The sequence below is a fragment of the Aedes aegypti genome, unplaced genomic scaffold, assembly GCF_002204515.2.
Source record: "Aedes aegypti strain LVP_AGWG unplaced genomic scaffold, AaegL5.0 Primary Assembly AGWG_AaegL5_hic_scaff_1719_PBJ_arrow, whole genome shotgun sequence".
In the NCBI taxonomy this organism is placed as follows: domain Eukaryota; kingdom Metazoa; phylum Arthropoda; class Insecta; order Diptera; family Culicidae; genus Aedes; species Aedes aegypti.
Window position 1 is genome coordinate 1,503 of NW_018735178.1, and position 24,582 is coordinate 26,084.

A 24,582-nucleotide genomic window follows, 5' to 3' on the forward strand; every position below is an offset into this window, starting at 1 on the left:
ACATCTAGAGAGTTTCTCAGGAAATGTCCAACAAGGCTTCTCAGGAGATATCGAGTGGACTTAATTGAAAGTTTCCAAGACGATCTCTAAGAAAACACTTTTGGGTGTTGAATCCAGAGAGTATCCATATGAATTCTCTGGAAGTATCCAGAAGGATCCACTGAAAGTATCCACTGGGATCCTCTGGAAGTATCCAGAAGAGGGCTGTTCTTGAAGAATCCAGAGAGCTACTCTGGAAGTATCAGGAGGGCTCCTCTGAATGAATACACAGGGTTCCTCTGGAGGAATCCAGAGGGCTCTTCTGGGAGAATCCAGAGGGCTCCTCTGAAGGAATCCAGAAGGCTTCTCTTCAAGAATCCAGACGGCTCTCCTGGCAGTATCTAGATGGCTACTCTGGAAGTATACAGAGGGCTTCTCAGGAAGAATCCGGAGGGCTCCTTTAGGGGAATCAAGTATCCAGAGGGCCCTTCTGGTAGAATGCAGAGAGCTCCTCTGGAAGAATGCAGATCTCTCATCTAGAAGAATCCAAAGGGCTCCTCTGGAAGAACCAAGAGGGCTCATCTGATAGAATACAGAGTGCTTCTCTGCAACCAGAAGGCTTCTCTGCAAGAATCCAGAGGGCTCATCTGGAAGAAACCTAGAGGACTCCTCTGAAGGAATTCAGAAGGCTCCTCTACAAGAAGCCATAAAGCCATAAAGCTCCTCTGGAAAAAACCAAAGGAAGTGTCCGGAAGGGTCTCCTGAAAGAATCTAGAGGGCTCCTCTGGAAGTATCCAGAAAGCCACTCTAAAAATATCCAGAGGGCTGTTCTTGAAGAATCCAGAGAGCTACTCTGGAAGTATCTGGAGGGCTCCTCTGAATGAATACACAGGGTTTCTCTGGAAGAATCCAGAGGGCTCTTCTGGGAGAATCCAGAGGGCTCCTCTGAAGGAATCCAGAAGGCTTCTCTTAAAGAATCCTAAGGGCTCTTCTGGAAGTATCTAAAGGGCTACTCTGTAAATATCCAGAGGGCTTCTCAGGAAGAATCCGGAGGGCTCCTTTGGGAGAATCAAGTATCAAAAGGGCTCTTCTAGAGATATCTAGAAGGCTCCTCATGAATAATCCAAAAGGCTCCTCTGGACAAATAAAGAGGGCTCCTCTGAAATAATCAAGAGGGCTCCTCTGGAAGCATTCAGAGGGCTCTTCTGAAAGTATTCAGTGCGCTTCTCTAAAAGAATCCAGAGGGTTTCTCGGGATGAATCCAGAGGGCTCCTCTGGATATACCCAGAAGGCTCCTCTGGAAGTATCCAGAAGACTACTCTGGAAGTATCCTGAGGGCTCCTCTGGAAGCATCAAGAGGGCTCCTCTGAAAGAATCCAGAGAGCTCCTCTGGAAGAATCCAAATCCAATCCAAATCCAATCCAAATCCAATCCAAATCCAATCCAAATCCAATCCAAATCCAATCCAAATCCAATCCAAATCCAATCCAATCCAATCCAAATCCAATCCAAATCCAATCCAAATCCAATCCAAATCCAATCCAAATCCAATCCAAATCCAATCCAAATCCAATCCAAATCCAATCCAAATCCAAAATCCAATCCAAATCCAATCCAAATCCAATCCAAATCCAATCCAATCCAAATCCAATCCAAATCCAATCCCAAATCCAATCCAAATCCAATCCAAATCCAATCCAAATCCAATCCAAATCCAAACAATCCAAATCCAATCCAAAATCCAATCCAAATCCAATCCAAATCCAATCCAAATCCAATCCCAAATCCAATCCAAATCCAATCCAAATCCAATCCAAATCCAATCCAAATCCAATCCAAATCCAATCCAAATCCAATCCAAATCCAATCCAAATCCAATCCAAATCCAATCCAAATATCCAAATCCAAATCCAATCCAAATCCAATCCAAATCCAATCCAAATCCAATCCAAATCCAATCCAAATCCAATCCAAATCCAAAAATCCAATCCAAATCCAATCCAAATCCAATCCAAATCCAATCCCAAATCCAATCCAAATCCAATCCAAATCCAATCCAAATCCAATCCAAATCCAATCCAAATCCAATCCAAATCCAATCCAAATCCAATCCAAATCCAATCCAAATCCAATCCAAATTCCAATCCAAATCCAATCCAAATCCAATCCAAATCCAATCCAATCCAATCCAAATCCAATCCAAATCCAATCCAAATCCAATCCAAATCCAATCCAAATCCAATCCAAATCCAATCCAAATCCAATCCAAATCCAATCCAAATCCAATCCAAATCCAATCCAAATCCAATCCAAATCCAATCCAAATCCAATCCAAATCCAATCCAATCCCAATCCAAATCCAAATCCAAATCCAATCCAAATCCAATCCAAATCCAATCCAAATCCAATCCAAATCCAATCCAAATCCAATCCAAATCCAATCCAAATCCAATCCAAATCCAATCCAAATCCAATCCAAATCCAATCCAAATCCCAATCCAAATCCAATCCAAATCCATCCAAATCCAATCCAAATCCAATCCAAATCCAAATCCAATCCAAATCCCAAATCCAATCCAAATCCAATCCAAATCCAATCCAAATCCAATCCAAATCCAATCCAAATCCAATCCAAATCCAATCCAAATCCAATCCAAATCCAATCCCAAATCCAATCCAAATCCAATCCAAATCCCAATCCCAAATCCAATCCAAATCCAATCCAAATCCAATCCAAATCCAATCCAAATCCAATCCAAATCCAATCCAAATCCAATCCAAATCCAATCCAAATCCAATCCAAATCCAATCCAAATCCAATCCAAATCCAATCCAAATCCAATCCAAATCCAATCCAAATCCAATCCCCAAATCCAATCCAAATCCAATCCAAATCCCAATCCAATCCAATCCAATCCAAATCCATCCAAATCCAATCCAAATCCAATCCAAATCCCAATCCAAATCCAATCCAAATCCAATCCAAATCCAATCCAAATCCAATCCAAATCCAATCCAAATCCAATCCAAATCCAATCCAAATCCAATCCAAATCCAATCCAAATCCAATCCAAATCCAATCCAAATCCAATCCCAAATCCAATCCAAATCCAATCCAAATCCAATCCAAATCCAATCCAATCCAATCCAAATCCAAATCCAAATCCAAATCCAATCCAAATCCAATCCAAATCCAATCCAAATCCAATCCAAATCCAATCCAAATCCAATCCAAATCCAATCCAAATCCAATCCAAATCCAATCCAAATCCAATCCAAATCCAATCCAAATCCCAATCCAATATCCAATCCAAATCCAATCCAAATCCAATCCAAATCCAATCCAAATCCAATCCAAATCCAATCCAAATCCAATCCAAATCCAATCCAAATCCAATCCAAATCAATCCAATCCAAAATCCAATCCAAATCCAATCCAAATCCAATCCAAATCCAATCCAAATCCAATCCAAATCCAATCCAAATCCAATCCAAATCCCAATCCAAATCCAATCCAAATCCAATCCAAATCCAATCCAAATCCAATCCAAATCCAATCCAAATCCAATCCCAAATCCACCAATCCAAATCCAATCCAAATCCAATCCAAATCCAATCCAAATCCAATCCAAATCCAATCCAAATCCAATCCAAATCCAATCTCCAAATCCAATCCAAATCCAATCCAAATCCAATCCAAATCCCAATCCAAATCCAATCCAAATCCAATCCAAATCCCAATCCAAATCCAATCCAAATCCAATCCAAATCCAATCCAAATCCAATCCAAATCCAATCCAAATCCAATCCAAATCCAATCCAAATCCAATCCAAATCCAATCCAAATCCAATCCAAATCCAATCCAAATCCAATCCAAATCCCAATCCAAAATCCAATCCAAATCCAATCCAAATCCAAATCCAATCCAAATCCAATCCAAATCCAATCCAAATCCAATCCAAATCCAATCCAAATCCAATCCAAATCCAATCCAAATCCCAATCCAAATCCAATCCAAATCCAATCCAAATCCAATCCAATCCAATCCAAATCCAATCCAAATCCAATCCAAATCCAATCCAAATCCAATCCAAATCCAATCCAAATCCAATCCAAATCCAATCCCAAATCCAATCCAAATCCAATCCAATCAAATCCAATCCAAATCCAATCAAATCCAATCCAAATCCAATCCTAAATCCAATCCAAATCCAATCCAAATCCAATCCAAATCCAATCCAAATCCAATCCAAATCCAATCCAAATCCAATCCAAAATCCAATCCAAATCCAATCCAAATCCAATCCAAATCCAATCCAAATCCAATCCAAATCCAATCCAAATCCAATCCAAATCCAATCCAAATCCAATCCAAATCCAATCCAAATCCAATCCAAATCCAATCCAAATCCAATCCAAATCCAATCCAAATCCAATCCAAATCCAATCCAAATCCAAATCCAATCCAAATCCCAATCCAAATCCAATCCAAATCCAATCCAAATCCAATCCAAATCCAATCCAAATCCAATCCAAATCCAATCCAAATCCAATCCAAATCCAATCCAAATCCAATCCAAATCCAATCCAAATCCAATCCAAATCCAATCCAAATCCAATCCAAATCCAATCCAAATCCAATCCAAATCCAATCCAAATCCAATCCAAATCCAATCCAAATCCAATCCAAATCCAATCCAAATCCAATCCAAATCCAATCCAAATCCAATCCAAATCCAATCCAAATCCAATCCAAATCCAATCCAAATCCAATCCAAATCCAATCCAAATCCAATCCAAATCCAATCCAAATCCAATCCAAATCCAATCCAAATCCAATCCAAATCCAATCCAAATCCAATCCAAATCCAATCCAAATCCAATCCAAATCCAATCCAAATCCAATCCAAATCCAATCCAAATCCAATCCAAATCCAATCCAAATCCAATCCAAATCCAATCCAAATCCAATCCAAATCCAATCCAAATCCAATCCAAATCCAATCCATCCAAATCCAATCCAAATCCAATCCAAATCCAATCCAAATCCAATCCAAATCCAATCCAAATCCAATCCAAATCCAATCCAAATCCAATCCAAATCCAATCCAAATCCAATCCAATCCCAAATCCAATCCAAATCCAATCCAAATCCAATCCAAATCCAATCCAAATCCAATCCAAATCCAATCCAAATCCAATCCAAATCCAATCCAAATCCAATCCAAATCCAATCCAAATCCAATCCAAATCCAATCCAAATCCAATCCAAATCCAATCCAAATCCAATCCAAATCCAATCCAAATCCAATCCAAATCCAATCCAAATCCAATCCAATCATCCAAATCCAATCCAAATCCAATCCAAATCCAATCCAAATCCAATCCAAATCCAATCCAAATCCAATCCAAATCCAATCCAAATCCAATCCAAATCCAATCCAATCCAAATCCAATCCAAATCCAATCCAAATCCAATCCAAATCCAATCCAAATCCAATCCCAAATCCAATCCAAATCCAATCCAAATCCAATCCAAATCCAATCCCAAATCCAATCCAAATCCAATCCAAATCCAATCCAAATCCAATCCAAAATCCAATCAAATCCACATCCAAATCCAATCCAAATCCAATCCAAATCCAATCCCAAATCCAATCAAATCCAATCCAAATCAATCCAAATCCAATCCAAATCCAATTCCAAATCCAATCCAAATCCATCCAAATCCAATCCAAATCCCAATCCAAATTCCAATCCAAATCCAAATCCAATCCAATCCAATCCAACCAATTCCAAATCCAATCAAATCCAATCCAAATCAATCCAAATCCAATCCAAATCCAATCCAAATCCAAATCAACATCCAATCCAAATTCCAAAATCCCAAAGTCCAATCCAATCCATCCAATCCAATCCAAACTCCAATCCAATCCAATCCAAAATTCCAATCCCAAATCCAAATCCAAATCCAAATCCAATCCAAATCCCAATCCAATCCAAATCCAATCCAAATCCAATCCAAATCCATCCAAATCCAATCCAAAATCCAATCCAAATCCAATCCAAATCCAATCCAAATCCAAAATCCAATCCAAATCCCAATCCAAATCCAATCCAAATCAATCCCAATTCCCAAATCCAATCCAATCCAATCCAAATCCAATCCAAATCCAATCCAAATCCCAATCCAAATCCAATCCAAAATCCAATCCAAATCCCAAATCCAAATCCAATCCAAATCCAATCCAAATCCAATCCAAATCCAATCCAAATCCAATCCAAATCCAATCCAAATCCAATCCCAAATCCAATCCAAATCCAATCCAAATCCATCCAAATCCAATCCAAATCAATCCAAATCCATCCAAATCCCCAATCCAATCCAAATCAATCCAAATCAATCCAAATCCAAATTCCAAATCCAATCCAAATCCAATCCAAAATCCAATCCAAATTCCAATCCAAATTCCAATCCAAATCCAATCCCAAATCCCAATCCAAATCCAATCCAAAATCCACATCCAAATCCAATCCAAATCCAATCCCAAAATCCCAATCCAAATCCAATCCAAATCCAATCCCAAAATCCAATCCAAAATTCCAATCCAAATCCACATCCAAATCCAATCGCAAATCCAATCCAAATACCAATCCAAAATCCAATCCAAATCCAATCCAAATTCCAATCCAATCCATCCAAAATCCAAATCCAATCCAAATCCAATCCAAATCCAATCCAAATCCAATCCAAATCCAATCCAAATCCAATCCAAATCCAATCCAAATCCAATCCAAATCCAATCCAAATCCAATCCAAATCCAATCCAAATCCAATCCAAATCCAATCAAATCCAATCCAAATCCAATCCAAATCCAATCCAAATCCAATCCAAATCCAATCCAAATCCAATCCAAATCAACCAAATCCCAATCCAAATCCAATCCAAATCCAATCTAAATCACATCCAAATCCAAATCCAATCCAAATCTGATTCTAAATCTACGAAAACTAAAAAATCTTTACCGTTTCAAGTCCACCTCAATTGTTGTTCTCTACAATTCACTTGCAATATGTTCAAACAAAACGAGTACCTTTAAAACTTGTCAAGTGGTCATCCTACATGTACTGTCTCATAATCTGTCCACTTCGACCCCACCTCTTTCAGAACAGAAGCTTCCTTCCACCTCGCAAAATTCATTCCCAATCTGATCGACCTGGCACATCTGACTGACAGTCCACCGCACATAGCGACCGTCACGCCGAATCTCATATCATTCCCCACTTGAGAGTCTTAATGTTTGTTCTTCTCGCGATGCTACGGAGAAATTCGTTCCAGTTGACGAGGCCAAGGACGACCATGACAGGACGATGGAACGACGTTTAATGACCTCTTTCGGGAGGATGTGGGTTATGGGGGAAGGTGGCAAGTTGGATCCGCAAAACCTCTAGAAGTTCGAAACTGTAGGATATCCTTTGACTTTGAGGACCCTCGAGCGGAGGATGATGCGGGCAGCTGTTGGGATATGAGACCGAGTCGGTAAATAGCAGGACAACCGCAGCAGGTCCCATTTGGCTTGGACATAAGTGGATTTGGGACCGAGTCGAGAAGCACTCAAACGGTTCGATCATAATCGCTTGCGATAGCCTTTCCGGGTGACTCTCGTTTTTGGGAAAGAAGAGAAAGGTCTCGAAGTTAGTTTAGATTTTTAGGAAACAGTGAAAGTGAAGACAGAGAAGAAAGTTTTTGACAGGCACTTTGGGGCCATCTCAGGTTCCCATCAATCCCATCAATCCTCGCTGTCACGATTTGAGCTTCGCTCCGAATCTCATACCTCATCTGCCAAAGCAATTCATTCCTTGTTTCCAACTCAGTCAACAACTTGAAACCAATCGAGTGGTGTTAACACACCCACAGGAAAGCAACTTCCCGATAAATGCAACTAATTGGCACACGATACCGGTCTGCTCGTCAATTTGAAAAAAAAAACAGGTGTCACTTGGTCGCTCCCACATGACCAAGTGACAGTTTGAACTCTGAAAACGGAAAAGTTCTGCCCTGGCGTGTTTTCTTCCGCTTCACCTGTTCAGTAGGGTGTGGTTTATTTAACGAGACTTCTCAAAACCCATAATTCATGTTTTTTTCTGAATTCAAATCAAATAAAAAGAGGAAGCTCGAAGATTGAGCCGAGAATTTCAAGAGATTTATAGGTGGCGCAAGTGTTTTTAGGTTATTTTTTAAGTTATAAATTATGACCTTCAGAGAAATTTACATAATTATACCAAACATGCATAAGGGAGACTTGTAGTGATAACCATCTTGCATAGTTTGTTTGAAAATTACATAAAAATTACGTTGTCACTATAACAACGTGTTATTTTAAGCACAAAACGAGCTCACCAGCTGGTAATCCATGCTCGACAGAACACGAATATCTATTCTCACTCACACAACGCAGACTCGATTGATCTTGATTACGTCGCTTGCTCTCCAGGAGAACTTTCAAAAAGCAATCCGCACCCTACTGTTCAACCTGTTGAGTACTTTTAGTTTATTCTAGATACTATATCAACGGAAGGAAACTTAGCTCAATTACACAGCAGAAACACTCCCAAAGGGTGATGGTTTCGTCGTGGCAAAAGCACTGGCAGTGCGGTGGGGCTAACTTGAGATGGAACTCGACCGCAATCAGCTGGAAACGTTTAACTCAATCGACAATACGGAGAATGGCACTTGGCGTCCGTCCGCAAGCCGCAAATACTTAGAGCATCAACCAAAACGGGGTGGTACTGATGTGCTGTCCCGATCAGACGAGATAGCAAGCTTGTAACAATCGCATATCATATTCATCAAACCTTATCTTGGATTTGGTTTGCTATTATTGGGATCAGACTTATCATGAATAATATAAAGAATTGATAAATACCATATTAGCTGATTTTTCTTGATTAAATATTATTGAAAATGAAAATTATGTGAAAATTTTCAAAGCTTCCTCTTGGTATCAAATACCATCGCAATTAATAGTTTGCTATTGACTTGAGAACGCTCCGTTTATTAAGCATTGAGTATAAGAAAACTCCAGTTTGTTATTTTAAAGCTGCTATTTATAGAATTTTTGGTATTGGTTTTCGGTACTTTACATGTTAGTTGGATTTGGTATACTTTTTTGCTCGGGTTCTGCTGACTGTGCTTCAGATCAGACTCACTCTGCCCACATTGATTGTGTTAATTAAGTGGAATAGCGCCAAATGAGGATGAGCTTACGGTGCACAAGTACTATTGGTTGCTGCTGCTTCTGCGGGATTGTGGATAGGCGCCCTCAAGGGTTAGACAAGGCATTAGGCAATCGTCTGTCTCGATTGATTATTACCAATCAGCAGAATGATTGTTGGAAATTGCATTGACTTTGTTCAATTAGATTCGCAATAAGCATATGCTAATGATATTGTTTTTCTTCTATTTTCAGGTTGGTATATGATTCCATTGGACTAGTGAGAGTGACGGAAAATGTAAGTTATTCAGTAAAGATTGACCAAAGGTTTGAACAAACTACATCTAAGCTTTTAGCAAGAAACGAACAATCGCTTACGCTGCTCCTGATAAAAGTTAGCTGGCTTTGCCTTTTTCTCCAGAGAAAACCCTTTATCTTTTCAAAGAAAAAAACATCCCACAAAGCTTACTATTATCCCAAGCAACATTTTAGAGTTGCTTGGAATTATTTACATATTTTAAGATTTTTATGATATCATAAATGATGCAATCGATAAAAATTCTTCAAGACCCTGGTTAAACTTTCGTAAAACTAAACGTTACAAACAAATTATTATTTTAAATGCTTTATTAGTGTTATTACAAACATTTAATTAATTTCTTATATCTAGGTATACTATTTTCGACAACACTATCATCCTAATTTGGTAAAACAATAATTAAGCTTTTATTATTCATCCAGGGATTTCAGTAATTCCTTCCTAGATTTACCTCGACATGATTTAATCATTTTCCTGGTTTTCTCCAAGGTTTCATCAAGAATTTCCCTGGAATTCCTCTAGAATTTCACCAGGGATTCCTCCAGACATTCTTCCAAGGTTTGCTTTCTTTATTGTACAGGGATTCCTAAAAAGGATCCTTCACGTATTCCTCCTAGACTCTTTTTAGTGATTCCCTCAGGAATTTCTCAAAAATCTACTTCAAAAATATTTCGAGGAATTTTTCTAAGATCAGAGAGATATTTTCGAGAACTTCCTCCGGATATTCCAGTTATTCCTTCAAGGCTTTCTTCAAAGAATTCACCATGAAATGATTTAAATTTAACCCACCCGAATTCCTCCAGAGAATACTCCAGAAATTCTACCAAAGATTCATCCTTTCCAAAATTTCAATGAAGATCCTCTGGGGATTCACTAAGGCTTTCCTCCTATTTCCGGAATCTTCTTCAGTGATTACAGTACTTTCTCCAAGGATTTTTATAAAAGTTTTCCAAGAAATATTTCAGATATTTCCCAGAAATTTTTCTAAAAAAATACCCAGTAAATTCTTCCAAGATTTCTTCAAAGAGTTCGCAATGGGATTCCACAGATTTTTCTCTAGAAACCCTACAGAAATAATATGCAAGCATTTCAGTAATTTATTCGAAGATTTCACCTGGACAGATATCTCAATTCAATTTTGTCTTCAACGGATTCGTACGGAGATTTCTTCGAGAATTCTTCCTGTCAGAGTTCCTCAACGGATTCCTCCAGGAATTCTTTCTGAAAATTTTCAAGAGATTCATCCACGATTTTTCCTTGAAATTTGTCCTAGGATTTTCTCAGGTATAGCTCCAGAAGCTCTTCAGGTAGTTTCTCAACGAATTTCACATTTCAACAGGAAATGATTCAATGATTTTTTTTTCGAAAACTGCGTCCAGAGATTGCATTTATTTAGAGAAATTTCTTCCAAAATTTCCTCATGAAACATTTTGGATATTTTAGAAATAGATACACCAGAGACTTTTCCAGGAATTCTTCCAGAAATCCTAAAGGAACTCCCAAAAGTTCTAGCATTTTTTCAGGGATTAGGGGAATTTCACCGCTTAATAATAAAGAGATTTTTTTTGTAGGAATTTCTTTTGTAGAGATTTTTCATGTAGGAATTTTCAGTAATTCCTCTATAGATCTCACCTTGACATTTTTTCAGAAATTTCTTCAAGAATTTTCTCCGAGACTATTTTAGGGATTCCTCAAAAAATTCTGCGGAATTTTTCCAACGATTCCCTCAAGAATTTCTCCCTCAGCTACTTAATGTATTTCTCCTTGGAATTTATCTTAGATCATTTCGACAAAGAATAACAGATACTGTTCGAGAACTTCTACATGGATTTCAATATTTCTTTTACGAATTCAAACATTTCACCAAGTAAAATTTATTTCAGACATTTTCCCAGGAATTCCTCCGGAGACTTTTCCGAGAATTACTCTTAGGATTTTTCTCAGAGTTTCCCCAGTAATTCTACCAGGAATTCCTTAAGTAAACACTCCACACTTTCTTCAAGAATTACTTCAATGGTTCCTCAAAACAACGGTGTTTTCAGAATTTCTCATGTATATTTTCAGAAATTCCTCCTAGGGCTTCCTTAAAAAATTTCTCCAAGGATTTTATCAAATATTCTTCAAGGAATTCCACTAAAATCTCGCCATAGAATTCCGCTGAAAGCGTGGTCTTTTGCCAACCCACCAGTTTGGCAGAATTTCCGCCAATAACCTCAAGAAGTCCGATAAAATTTTTTCCAGCAATTTCATCATGGATTCTTCCAGAATTACACCTGTGGTTTATTCAGAAACTCCTCCAGCAATACCTCCATTATTTCTTCTATAAGGGTTTAAGTCACCGTCGATTGTTATATTTAGAGATTGTTGATATTTCCGGTGATTACTACACACTGAAACACAATTATTTTTGCCAGTAATTCCTTAAGAATTCTGCCAGTAATTTTCTCCGAAATTTCGCCAGGAATTCCTCCATAAACTCCGCCAGTAATTCCTTCCGGAATTCTTCCAGAAAACTGCCCTAGATTTTCTCCAGGAATCCCGCAGGTATTCTGCCAGGAGTTACTCAAGCGTTCCTACAGTAATTCACATAAGGATTTCAAAATCAATTGTATCAGGAATTCCCCCAGAAGTTCTACCAGATATTCCTGAAGAAATTTTTCCAGATATTACTCTAAAAATTACACCAGAGATTGCATAAGATATTTCAAAGTAAATTCGAAAAGGTATTCTGCCAAAGATTGGTCCAGTAATTTTATCTGGGATTGCTTTCATCAGTTTTTTTTTAATTCTTCCTTAGTTTCCACTGGCGTTCCAACAAGGGATTCCAACAGGATTCTTTCAATGGATTATTTTGAGAAATCCATCAGAAATTGCTCCTGGGATAGCACAGGGAGTCCTCCAGGAATGCAGCAAGTGATTCCTTCAGAAATTTAACCAAGAATGCTTCCAAGGGTTACTACAATTTTTTTTCTGTTTCCAGTAATTTTCCCTCTCTAAATATCGCTCCTAGATATCTTCCATGGACTTTTTCAGAAATGTATCTTTGTATTTTTAAGAATTTTTAACAGGAACTTCTTCACGAATTCCTTCAATTATACTTCCAAAGATACCTTCAGAATGTCTATCTGATTTCCTTCAGGGATTCCTACATTAATTCTTCATGAGATTTCTCCAGTCAATATTCAATGGAGTCTATCAGGATCTACTTTAAACATTCCTCCATGAATTCCTCCAGAAATAGTAGATTTCTTCAGACAATGTTCCATGTGTTCTTCCAAGGACTTCTCAAGTTTTTCCTCTTGATATTCTCCTGGGATTTTTTCGAAATTCGTCCAGTTTCCTCCAGGAAACCCATCAGGATTTCATTAAAAGGTTATTAACCTACATACCACATACCCTGATGACAGACGCCGGATTTATTAAATATATTTTTCCATATCACAGTCCTCGGCTATTAATCTTAAATTACTGTTCGAAATTATGAATTTTACCACGGATTACTTGACCAAGAATAAATTTCTTGCAAGAATTCATGGAGAACCTAGGAAAAAAAAAATCAAAAGGGCTGCTGAGTTTCCTCCAGATTCTTACATGACATCTTTGAAAGTTCTTCAGGAATTTCTTCCGGATTTTTCGAGGAAGAGCTTCAGAAAATTTTACAGTGATTCGTTGAAGATTTCTACAGTTATAGTACATATAGGGGATCATCCAAGGATTCCACCAAAAAATCCTCATCCTACAATAATTCCTCCAGGATTTCGTATGTCGTTTTTTATGTTGCTCTTTAAGCCATTACCACAGACATTCCTTCCAAATAATCACTCCAGAAATTATTTATGGATTATTCTAGGAAATTCTCAACTACGAATCTTCCATTGTTTTCTTGAGTAATCACTCTAGAGATTCCTCTTGAAGAACTTTGTGCAATCCTGTAGTAATTTCTACAGTGTGTTCAACAACGTCCCAGAAGGAACTATTGGGGCAAATCTTGAATAATTTATGATTTCGCCCTAAAAGCCGTTGGTAATCATGTGCGTAGCTTCTTATTGGGCAAACGAATGGATACATGTTAATTAACAATGCTACGAAGAAGAGAAGATACTCTCATATCTCCCAGTGGTGATTATATTCATCTTGGTCCACTGATTCGCTAAAACACAACGAGCTACTTGTTCGGCTATCAATGGCTTTAAGGGCGAGATAATAAATTATGCGATGCAACCAAACAACGAGCCAAACAGAGCAAATTTCAATTTGCTTTTGTAGTGTTCACAAAATTTAGAACAAGCTGGTTGCCGAGAATGAAACAGAACCGTATTACAGTTTTATTTATTTGCATCAGAACTGTTCGAAAATCAAATTTAGAACACATAACAGAAAATTTATGTTTTAAATTTGAATTCCTATGCTTTGCCTTGTAAAAAATATCACGCGTAGCGGCAATTGTTGTAATTACCTTCGTAGTAGCGAATATCCCAAGCAAAGAAGCTTTGAAGCAAAGCTAGGGATTTTATACTAGCTTACCTAACGTTTCTAGTAACGAACTAACGGAATTTAGAAGCGATGAATTCAAAATGGAAACTTAATCAAGCGAATTGGGTTTTCATAGATAATTACAAATTTGTTAACTTTACCGGACCTCGACATACGCATGTTACTGACTGCAAAGGGCCTACATTTATGTTCTTACAGTACTCACTTCGGCACGTTGATTTACTACTGTTATAAGGCTCTGACCTTAATTTCAGTCTAAAACGCCGTTATAGTGTTTCTTCCGCTCCATATTTAACGTCGTGGATCTCAATGAAACATTTCAGTGAAAAATTTCCGAGCGTTACTAACAGACAGGTAACTTTGGGATTTTATACATATGACACCAGCTTACCCAATGTGGCAAGCCACGTTTCAACGGAATTTGGAAGCGAAAAACTATATATGACCTCTACGATTGATAATGTATACGTTCGAATGGAAAATGGCTTCTTCAGCAGAAAAAAAAATCTTATATCATGTAAAAGGACTCCATCAGCACACACCAGCAGTGGAGATGTAATGTCAAGAAGTAGAGGATGATTTTGTGAGCATTTCCCGCATCGACATATATTTGGTACTAACGACTGCAAAATTGCCTAAATTTATGTTCTTTACCATGCTCTATATAAATTTGATGTATCAGATTGATTAGTTTATGAAGGAAACATTCACAAAGGTTTCTCTAATGATTTCTCAAGAAAATTCTTAAGTGATTCTTCCGAAAAGTCGTATAATATTTCATCAATGAATCACTCGATCAAATCCTACTCGGACTTTTGCCGTTATTTCTTCTAGGCGCTTTCCAGTATTATTTATGGACATACCATTATGAATTGTTTTAAGAATTCTCTAGGTATTTCTAGATTCTAGAAATAGGTATTAATAGAAAAAAAAAATTAGGTTTTCTCCTAAAATAGCTTGAGTACTTTCTTCGAAAAAACGAGAAAGAGAATTTTTGCAATCATTGCATGGAAAATTCTAAGGTGAAATGCAGCAATAACCGATTGAGAAATTCTTCCAGGATACACATAAGAAATTCCTAGAGTAATCAGAGCAAAAATCTTCCGAGGAATTTCTAAAGATTTTTAAGGCATTCCCGAAAGAACCCATAAATTCTTCAATAATTCGTAGGGAAAAAAAACAAAACAAATCTGAATAATCATGTTTAATTCTGGTGAAACTTTTGGTAATATATTAATAGAAATTTGCCCAGCAATTCTCCCCGATTGTTCCGAAAGAAATCCTTCCAAAGTGTTCTAAAGGGGTTTAATCTTCAATTTCTTCTACATTTTCTTAAAAAGAATGTTCACATTCTTTTAGATGAGCATTTTTGGACTCCTCAAAATTGCATCCAAAGGATCATTTTTAAATGTTTTTAATATCTATATCTCCATCGACTTCTCCAGAAATCTTCCAGAGATTACTTCTTGAATCTTCCTTAAATTTCATCTCACGATTGATCTAGCAATTGCTTTAAGGTTGCCTTAATAAATTTCTTTAGAGATGAACAAGCTTTCATTCAGACAACCTAAAAGAGAACAAATTGCAGTGGTTCAGACAATTTTATAATGTTTTACACAAGAAGTACAATCGCTGCTAATACATCAAAAAAGATTTTTGCCAAGTATTTTTATAGAGATTAATTTATAAATTCCTGCATTGACTTCATCGACAAACTTCCAAAATACCCTTCAGGAAAATTTCTGTAGATATGTTCTTAGTTTTTTTTCAAAAAAAATCAAGAAGGGCTTTTTGCAATCATTGCTTGGGAAATTCTTGGGTGAAATGCAGGAATAATCAATTGAGAATTCTTTTAGAATATCCATAAGGTATACATGTTATCAGGGTAAAAATCTACCGACGAATTTCTTAAGAAACCATTCTAAGCATTCCAGAAGGAATCCCAAAAAATCATCAAGAATTCGTAGAGGAGAACAAAACAAATCTGAAAAAATCCTTTTTAAATCTTGTGTAACTTTTGGTAATATATTAATAGAAATGTGACTAGCAATTTTCTCAACAGTTCCTAAATAAATCCTTCCATAGTTTTCTAAAGGAATGAATCTTCTACATGTTCTTTAAAAAAATGCTCACAGAAATGCATCCAAAGGAAAATTATTAGGATTTTTATATCTCTATCGACTTCTCCAGAACTCTATCAGAGAGCTTTTCGTTTTCCTGTTCGTGGATCAAGGTTTACTTCCTCCAATAGAAATGTTGGTTTAATCAGTCCAATCTCCCTATGATTCCACGACATCTTCACCCCAAATCACCCCCTCGATCCAGTCCCAGGTGACGCACGATTCTCGCGTAGCCATCGACCACGGGTTTACCGTCAGGGTCGTTAGGGTCCTTCACGAAATAGGCCATCACACCGACAATGGTGGACATGCAAGTTCGCCGGTTGAGCGATTGCAGGGGAGACCCAATTGATCCGTACGTTTCGGTCCGCAGTGGATCGGTATTATTCAAGCACAACACGTCCGGATCATCCGCCAGCACTTCGCACCGTTTGCCTCCGATGAGTTGATTTTCGTCGGATTCGTAAAACTTTGCCTGACCTGGATGAGGGAAGTTAGAAACACGTTTGAACGTTGAATTTGATCTGACAATACCCGTTGTTTCGTTGACTTTGTACCACATGTACGCAGTTTGGACGAGTGCGTCGTAGAGATTCTCGGTCTGGCTGTTCGCCATACAAGCCGGCAAAAAGTTGCTTGCAAGTTTCACTGGCTCCTTCAATTTGAAGACGGCCAAATCGTTGGTTTTTTCAATTTGATCGTACTGCGGATGACATATTACCTCTTCAATATCTATCTCGCCATAACCTTCGATCTGAACTATTCTGGGTATACTGGAACTGATCGCAAAGATGTAAGAGTGCATGATGATGCACGGGGACAAAATTTTGAATTACCGTGTTGTGGAACAAGTGGAGAGTACGTAGCTTTCGTGTACTAGAACACCGGTGCAAAAATCTGTTTTATTTCCTCCATATGAAACAAAAACCTGGAAGAAACGGCATTCTCAACGATTTGAATATAACTCATTATGCGGTACTTACCGTGTGAGGATGCCTGGCATTTTCACAAATTCCATTTCTACGTTTCTTCACCAGCCCTTTGAATCTGTCACATTCTAGAATTGGAAACGTTCAACTCAACTCATAAGCCCGTACGAAACTCAGTAAATACCTCTTTCACTAATACGCTGTGGTCTCCGTTCCGTTTCCGGTGCATCTTCTGCCATAACCTCCCTGATCCACGTCAAAAACCGTTGCACGTTGACAAATACGGCATATTTGGAAGTATCCACTTCCTGTTTTCTGCTCATCGATCTTCGCAAAAGAAACTATCCCTCTGAGGACCCATCGGTCACCATCGTTGAAATACATTCCGCCACCGCTGTCGCCCGTCCCGGGACTGGTTCCTACAACGAACACATCGAAATCAGTTCTTCGATTCCCAGCCACCCTACTCAGTCCTAAAAAATCACCATTCAGATCTCCGGCGCAGAATACGGTCTCGCTGACCAACCTCGCGAACAGTCCCGCATCGTTCTTGGTGCAAGCCAGATAACTCACCACCGGCAGTGACGCCATCCGGAGAACATCCGAAACGTTCCGCATCTCCGTTGTGCCCCAGCCGGCAACCCACCCGAGCTGGCCTTCAAGATCCCTCAGGTCCCGGTCCGCCCTCTGATCGATGCAGGCCGGAATGACAAAGTCCGTATAGGCCACGGCAAGTCTCATCACCAGCATCGCTATGTCGTTCCGATGGGTTGAATACTCCGGATGGACGTAGATCTTGCTCACATCCCGAATCTGCACCTGGTCCGTGACCACCGATAGGTTCTTCTGCCCTAGATGAATCTCGAGCAGAGCTACCGGCCACGGAAGTTTGGTTTTCCGGTTGACAACGCAGTGCGCAGCCGTCAAGAGGTGCTTCTCGCTCAACAGGCTTCCTCCGCAGACGTACAAAAGGTTGCCGTTGGGCGGCTGCCGGTGGAAGATGGCCCGTACCATGGCCACTGGCCTTCTTCCACTTTCCAGCCACGGTGCACCAGTTGGGCGAAGTCATGTTTCCGAATGCCGCAGTGGTAGGACGCGATCGGTAAGGCCACTATGAGTAATCCAAACAGCGATGACTTCGTGATAAAACTCATTTCAAGTGTTTGAGAATCTCAATCAATCGAGCTGTATAGTCTTGTTTCGACGCAGCGGGAACTGCAACTGTTCTAGCTAGACAAGTTTGTTTCGATTCACGGCTCAACGCGGGGGATTACCTAGAGGAATCAAATCTGATAAGGGTTAGCGTAGGCACAGCGGTATCTCGACTCATTTCAAGGCGGCAATTATGTTAACATTCAAAGTTGCTTGCGAATAAAATATGCGACGAGGAATACCTTACCAATTGGTGAGCTCCTTCTACTTTCATTTTTTTTTTATTTTTATTAACCGTTATGTCCCGGGATGAACCTTGAATTCGGAGACTAGTAGATCAATTAATATGAACTAAATTGTGAAGTAAATGCGGTTAGTTGGTCTTACAGTCCTTGGGTGAGATATCGCCATGACTTCTCCCCCTTTTCTAGGTAACGGAAAAAGCGTAGGCACGAAGAGTCCAACATTCGCCTCAAATGCATATCTCAACATCCAAATTAGCTAGAAGGTTGGTGTCTTCGGCAAAGTTGTGCAGCAGATCAAAGGCTAATCTAATTGCGAATCCATTCGCTAGGGGACGCTAGTGACATTTTTTTTAACTGTCTGTATTTCAAGATCCTTATAAACTAGATGGATAAGGATCTTGAGATACAGACAATTGAAGAAAATTTGTCACTAGCGCCATCTAGTGGGAAAATGCTGAACAGAATCCTCATCGCCAGATAGCTCTTGATCTGCTGAATATCTTTGTCAAAGACATCAACCTTCTAGCTCATTTGGATGTTGGGATATCCGTTTGAGGCCAATTTTGGACCCCTCCTGTCTACGCGTTACCTTAAAAAAGAAGAGGGGTCAGGAGAAATGTCTCATCCATAGACTGTAAGACCAACTAACCGCATCAACTTACATCAAAATTTATTCTAGATTAATTGATCTACTAGTCTCCAAATTGTGACTATTTAAAAATTCAAGGTTCGTTCCGGGATTTTAAGGGTTAAGTTCTAGTCCTTAAACATGGTCTTTTGAAGAAATAGGTACGGTTTAAATTCAATCTTTCTTGACCAAAGTATAATATTCCTTGCATATAAGTGTATCTTACTATTGAATTTAAGATAATTTTATGATAAAGAACCTCCAAGACGATAACACAAAACTTCCGAATATTTAAGATGTTCTAGTACGTAGGCGTACTTGGAAATCATGAAAACTCCTGAGAATTTCAGTGGTCCTGGGAAAGCTTATTTCCTTTTTCGAAAGCTGCGTTGAAAATCTCTTCCGAGTCCCTTGGAAACCCCTGAAAACCGTAAAGAAGCCCCTTAAGGTGAAGATGAACCGAAGCCAAACCTCAAATTTTAATTTGAAGAACCGAACATCCGTTTGAGCTGAAAACTTAATCGATTGGTCAGCACCTAGCACCAGCTAATTACCAATCGATTAAGTTTTCAGCTCAAGCGGATGTTCGGTTCTCCAGATTTGTGCTCTTGAAAATTTGAAGTTTGGCTTCGATTCATCTTCACCTTAAGCAGTCCGTTTTTTGAGATTCCTAGTCGTCCCTTTTTGAGGGGAGTGTTGCTATAGCCCAGAGGGCGCTTCTACTCCCAGACGTCAATGATGTTGTCACTTAAGAAATATCACAAATATTTTAATGTTTAAAAATTACTTATATTACAAATACTTTAATGAACATTAAAAACAAACAGAGCGATGGATATTAGTAAAACCTCGATAATAAATAATAAATAATAAAATTCCAAACAAACGAAAACCATTACGCATTTGCACGCGTTTAGGTTGTGTTCCATTTCTGTAAAAAATATGAAACGAAGAGATGACATGAGGTTACATATATCATTCAGTTGAAAAATATGATCTGTAAATTTCCAACAACTACTAAAAGATGTACATGTTTTTAGATGTGTGAATGTTATAAAGAAGGTGCTCAAATTCAAGAGAAGTGTTTTTATTAATAAATTAAATTTAGTATACAATCTCGAATTATTCCCCAGGTAAGAGGTTCAATGAATAACATGGAACTGCAACGCTTTTTTACTAAGCTTAGTAAAAAACAACAACAAAAAATAAAATTTTCATGCAGGTATCTTATACATTAAAACTATATAAAACAAAATAAAAAATTGTTTAGATTCATCCCACAGACATGATTTAAAATATTATGGGTGACAGATATTTTTCTTAACAGTATTTTTTTTTCTTGAAATTCATTCTGCAGCATAATTTTTCACCACAAACATTTGTTTAAATTGTATGAACATATTTTATTTTGCGATGTTTTGTATCATTTTCAACAAGTTCTTAAAAATCTCTTCTATTTTTAGAATATGTGTCGATTTTAATCATTGGCCTTTTTGTTCTGAAGGTGTTTCAAATTTCCTTCTATTGACAAGTTACTATAACCCACTTAAATATCTAGAATTTCAAAATTTTGCTCATGTTCGGCATTTTGCTTTTATTTGTATTTATTTATATAATTTTGTATTTTTTTTTTGAAACAGCACAATTGAATTGAATAATATTTTTGATTATATGGCGTTTTATTTTTATTGATATACTGGCTAAGAACAAAATGGCGGTGAAATAAATTTTATATGAGAAGTGTTGGAGAAACGAGTTGTGGCAAATTATGTCCGAACATGGCTTTCCGGCGAAGCTGATTAGACTGATTCGTGCAACGCTTGATGGATCAAAATCAAGTGTGCGGGTGGTGGACGAGATTTCATCATCGTTCGTAACCTTAGATGGATTGAAACAGGGTGACGCTCTTTCTAACTTGCTGTTTAACATAGCGCTCGAAGGTGCTATCAGGAGAGCCGGTGTGCAGAGAAGCGGTACCATTATCACACGTTCTCATATGCTCCTTGGCTTCGCGGACGATATCGACATCATCGGGATTGACCGTCGGGCAGTGGAAGAGGTGTTCGTGCCTTTCAAGAGGGAGACAGCGAGAATCGGGCTCACGATCAACACCACAAAAACGAAGTACATGATAGCTGGTGGTCAACGTGGGTCCGGACGTGTTAGTGGTAGCGAAATGGTGCTAGGTGGTGATAAGTTTGAAGTGGTGGAAGAATTTGTGTATCTTGGAACACTAGTGACATGCGATATTGATGTTACCCGCGAGGTGAAAAGACGTATTGCAGCCGCGAGTCGGGCTTTCTACGGGCTCCGTAACCAGCTGAAGTCCCGTAGCCTGCAAACGAAAACAAAACTCGCGTTATACAAGACACTGATCCTTCCGGTTGTCCTTTATGGCCATGAATCATGGACATTGAAGGAAGTCGACCGGAGAGCTTTCGGGGTGTTTGAACGTAAAGTGCTGCGAACAATACTCGGCGGTAAACTAGAAAACGGCATCTGGCGGCGTCGCATGAATCACGAGTTGTACCAAGTGTATAAAGAGGTGGATATTGTCAAGCGCATAAAACACGGCAGGCTGCGTTGGGCTGGTCACGTTGCCCGTATGCCGGAAGAACGACAAGCAAAGATAATATTCAACAGAGAACCCGGACGAGGCCGCCGACTTCGTGGTAGGCCGCGCACACGATGGCTTTTTGCGGTTGAGGAGGACTTAAGGGCACTTAACGTTCAGGGCGACTGGAAGCGATTGGCCCAGGACCGAGCCCAGTGGAGAAGACTCATCCATTCGGCGCAGATTCATCGTAGCGAATTGTAGCCCATCAAGTATCAAGTAAGTAAGTATGAGAAGTGTTGGCCCTCCTAGGAACAACTACTAGCTTTAATTCGATTTCAATTTCAATTCAACATGATAACTACTATCTTGGTTGAAAAAAAAAACGCATTCTATTGCTTAGAAGCAACATGGCGTCAGAATTCAAGATGGCCACTAGATTTTTTTTCGTTTAAAATGATAATTCCATTTTACAGTTGACAGACCAGTTTAGTGCCTTCGAAAATTTGAGTAGGAGCACAAGTTGGCCATAATATGGCCGCCATTATTGAGATATTTAACCTTAATAAATAAATAAATAAATAAATAAATAAATCGTTCAGGCGGTAAATATCATTGCTCAGTTTTAGCAACTGCTCTGACTCAGTTCTTTTCTAAGCTTTTCTATGTGGCCTCAGTATCCAAAACGAGCGGCGCACTCATGGTGAAAACTTTTTTTTTTTGATTTTTAAGAGCAGGACATGTGGAACGTTTGACTTTTTTTTGTTACAAAAATGTGTTCAAATTTCAGCCAAATACCGTTTTGACTCATATTCCGAACACTTAAGGCCAACAGGGACTTCAAATGCATCTGATTGGCATAAATTAGCTGATATTTGTGTAAATTTTAATTTCATCGCAAAGTCTACCTGTTAGATGTTGGGTGTACCAATAATTATGTTGATTTTATTAGTTTTAATATTGTTTTTACGTAAAAGTATGGAACAACATTTTGACTCAAATGCCGAACACTGTGTTCGTTCTGTCTCATATTCCGAACACTCTGATTCAAATTCCGAACAGCACGAATAAATCGTATTCAAATGAATAATTTGGCAAATAAATCAATCTGAGCTTGTTCTATTGGTCTCAAACTAGAGAATCATCACTACTCATGCGGTATGAATTATATTGGAGCCTTTAAAATTGAATTGCAATTGACTGCCATTTCTTTGTTATTTGGTGACATATTTCAGCGAAACATTTCAACCAAGCCGCCATACAAAAACCGAGTGTTCGGAATATGAGTCTGTTCGGAATTTGAGACAAAACGGTATATGGCTTAATTTAAAAGCAAAATGTTGCTCTTGAAGTGATATCAAAGTAAAAAAATGTTGACAATTGCTCTGAACTTTAATATATTTCGCTATTACTTAAACATAAAATCTACAGAGTTTATTCCAGATTAATTGATCTACTAGTCTCCAAATTGTAACTATTTAAAAATTCAAGATTCGTTTCGGGATTTTAAGGGTTAAGTTCTAGTCCTTAAGGCGAAGTAGGCCGTCATTGAAATTTGTACGCGTCGTTGATGATTGTTGCTAATTCATCTCACAATTTCGAATCAAAGAAAATCAGTTGGTTTTGCATTAACACAGCTGAAAAAGTATCAGCATACTTAATGCATGTTAGCGCGTGCAGTGGTACTTTTTCAAGTCAATATAAACTGTCAAGATTGAGTTTTATCACTATGAAATGCAAGCTGAAAAGTCATCATTGTTGCCAAAACGAATTACGGGCTGCTTAGCCTTAAACATGGTCTTTTGAAGAAGTAGGTACGGTTTAAATTCAATCTTTCTTGACCAAAGTATAATATTCCTTGCATATAAGTGTACTATTGAATTTAAGAAAATTTTATGATAAAGAACCTCCAAGACGATAACACAAAACTTCCGAAAATTTAACATGTTCTAGTACGTAGGCGTACTTGGAATTCATGAAAACTCCTGAGAATTTTAGTGGTCCTGGGAAAGCTTATTTCCCTTTTCGAAAGCTGCGTTGAAAATCTCTTCAGAGTCCATTGGAAACCCCTGAATACCGCAAAGAGCCCCTTAATGTGAAGATGAACCGAAGCTAAACCTCAAATTTTCAAGAGCACAAATTTGAAGAACCGAAAATCTGTTTGAGCTGAAAACTTAATCGATTGGTCGACACCAGCTAATGACCAATCGATTAAGTTTTCAGCTCAAACGGATGTTCGGTTCTCCAGATTTGTGCTCTTGAAAATTTTAAGTTTGGCTTCGATTCATCTTCACCTGAAGCAGCCCTGTCGTCGTATTTGAGATTCTTAGTCGTCCCTTTTTGAGGGGAGCGTTGCTATAGCCCAGAGGGCGCTTCTAGTCCCAGACGTCAATGATATTGTCCCTTAAGGCTAAGTAGCCCATCATTCGTTTTGGCAACAATGATGATTTTTAGCTTGCATTTCAAAGTGATAAAACTCAGTCTTATATTGACTTGAAAAAGTATCAAAGTAAGCGGTAACATACACAAAGTTTGTTGATACTTTTTTAGCTGTGTCAGTGCAAAACCAACTGATTTTCTTTGATTCGAAATCGTGAGATGAAGTGAGATGAATTAGCAACAATCATCAACGACGCGTACAAATTTCAATGACGGCCTACTTTGCCTTAAGAAATATTACAAATATTTTAATGTTTAAAAATTACTTATATTACAAATACTTGAATATACATTCAAAATAAACAGAGCGAATTATCTTAGTAAAACTTCTATAATAAATAATAAATAATAAATAATAAATAATAAATAATAAATAATAAATAATATATAATAAATAATAAATAATAAATAATAAATAATGATTAATAAACAATAAATAATAAATAGTAAATAATTAATAATAAATAATGATAAATAAATACAGTGGGATTCCGTTTTTGGCAACA

General features: G+C 38.1%; 2 protein-coding genes across 2 annotated transcripts; both read right to left on the minus strand.

Moving 5' to 3' along the window:
• Nucleotides 1-16,307: 16,307 nt before the first annotated feature.
• Nucleotides 16,308-17,366, minus strand: LOC110680652 (serine protease persephone-like). Its single transcript, XM_021856447.1, has 5 exons — nt 17,243-17,366; nt 17,113-17,186; nt 16,966-17,057; nt 16,664-16,908; nt 16,308-16,609 (listed from the first exon to the last, which is right to left on the minus strand). The coding sequence occupies exons 1-5, from the start codon at nt 17,295-17,297 to the stop codon at nt 16,308-16,310; spliced, it is 768 nt and encodes a 255-aa protein (XP_021712139.1). The 5' UTR covers nt 17,298-17,366.
• Nucleotides 17,367-17,373: 7 nt separating this feature from the next.
• LOC110680655 (limulus clotting factor C-like) lies at nt 17,374-18,526 on the minus strand (the record flags this gene model as incomplete). The annotated part of the gene is made up of 2 exons (XM_021856449.1): nt 17,544-18,526; nt 17,374-17,477 (listed from the first exon to the last, which is right to left on the minus strand). Coding segments are annotated over exons 1-2 (633 nt in total), but the record flags the coding sequence as incomplete, so codon positions are not given.
• Between the last annotated feature and the right edge of the window lie 6,056 nt (nt 18,527-24,582).

Coding starts and splice junctions, on each gene's coding strand:
- LOC110680652 (XM_021856447.1), bottom strand. CDS start 17,297: ATGGCAGAAGATGCACCGGAAACGGAACGGAGACCACAGCGTATTAGT. Junction 17,058..17,112: donor ATGCCAGGCATCCTCACACG/GTAAGTACCGCA, acceptor CGTTTCTTCCAG/GTTTTTGTTTCATATGGAGG. Junction 16,909..16,965: donor TCCACTTGTTCCACAACACG/GTAATTCAAAAT, acceptor CTTTGCGATCAG/TTCCAGTATACCCAGAATAG.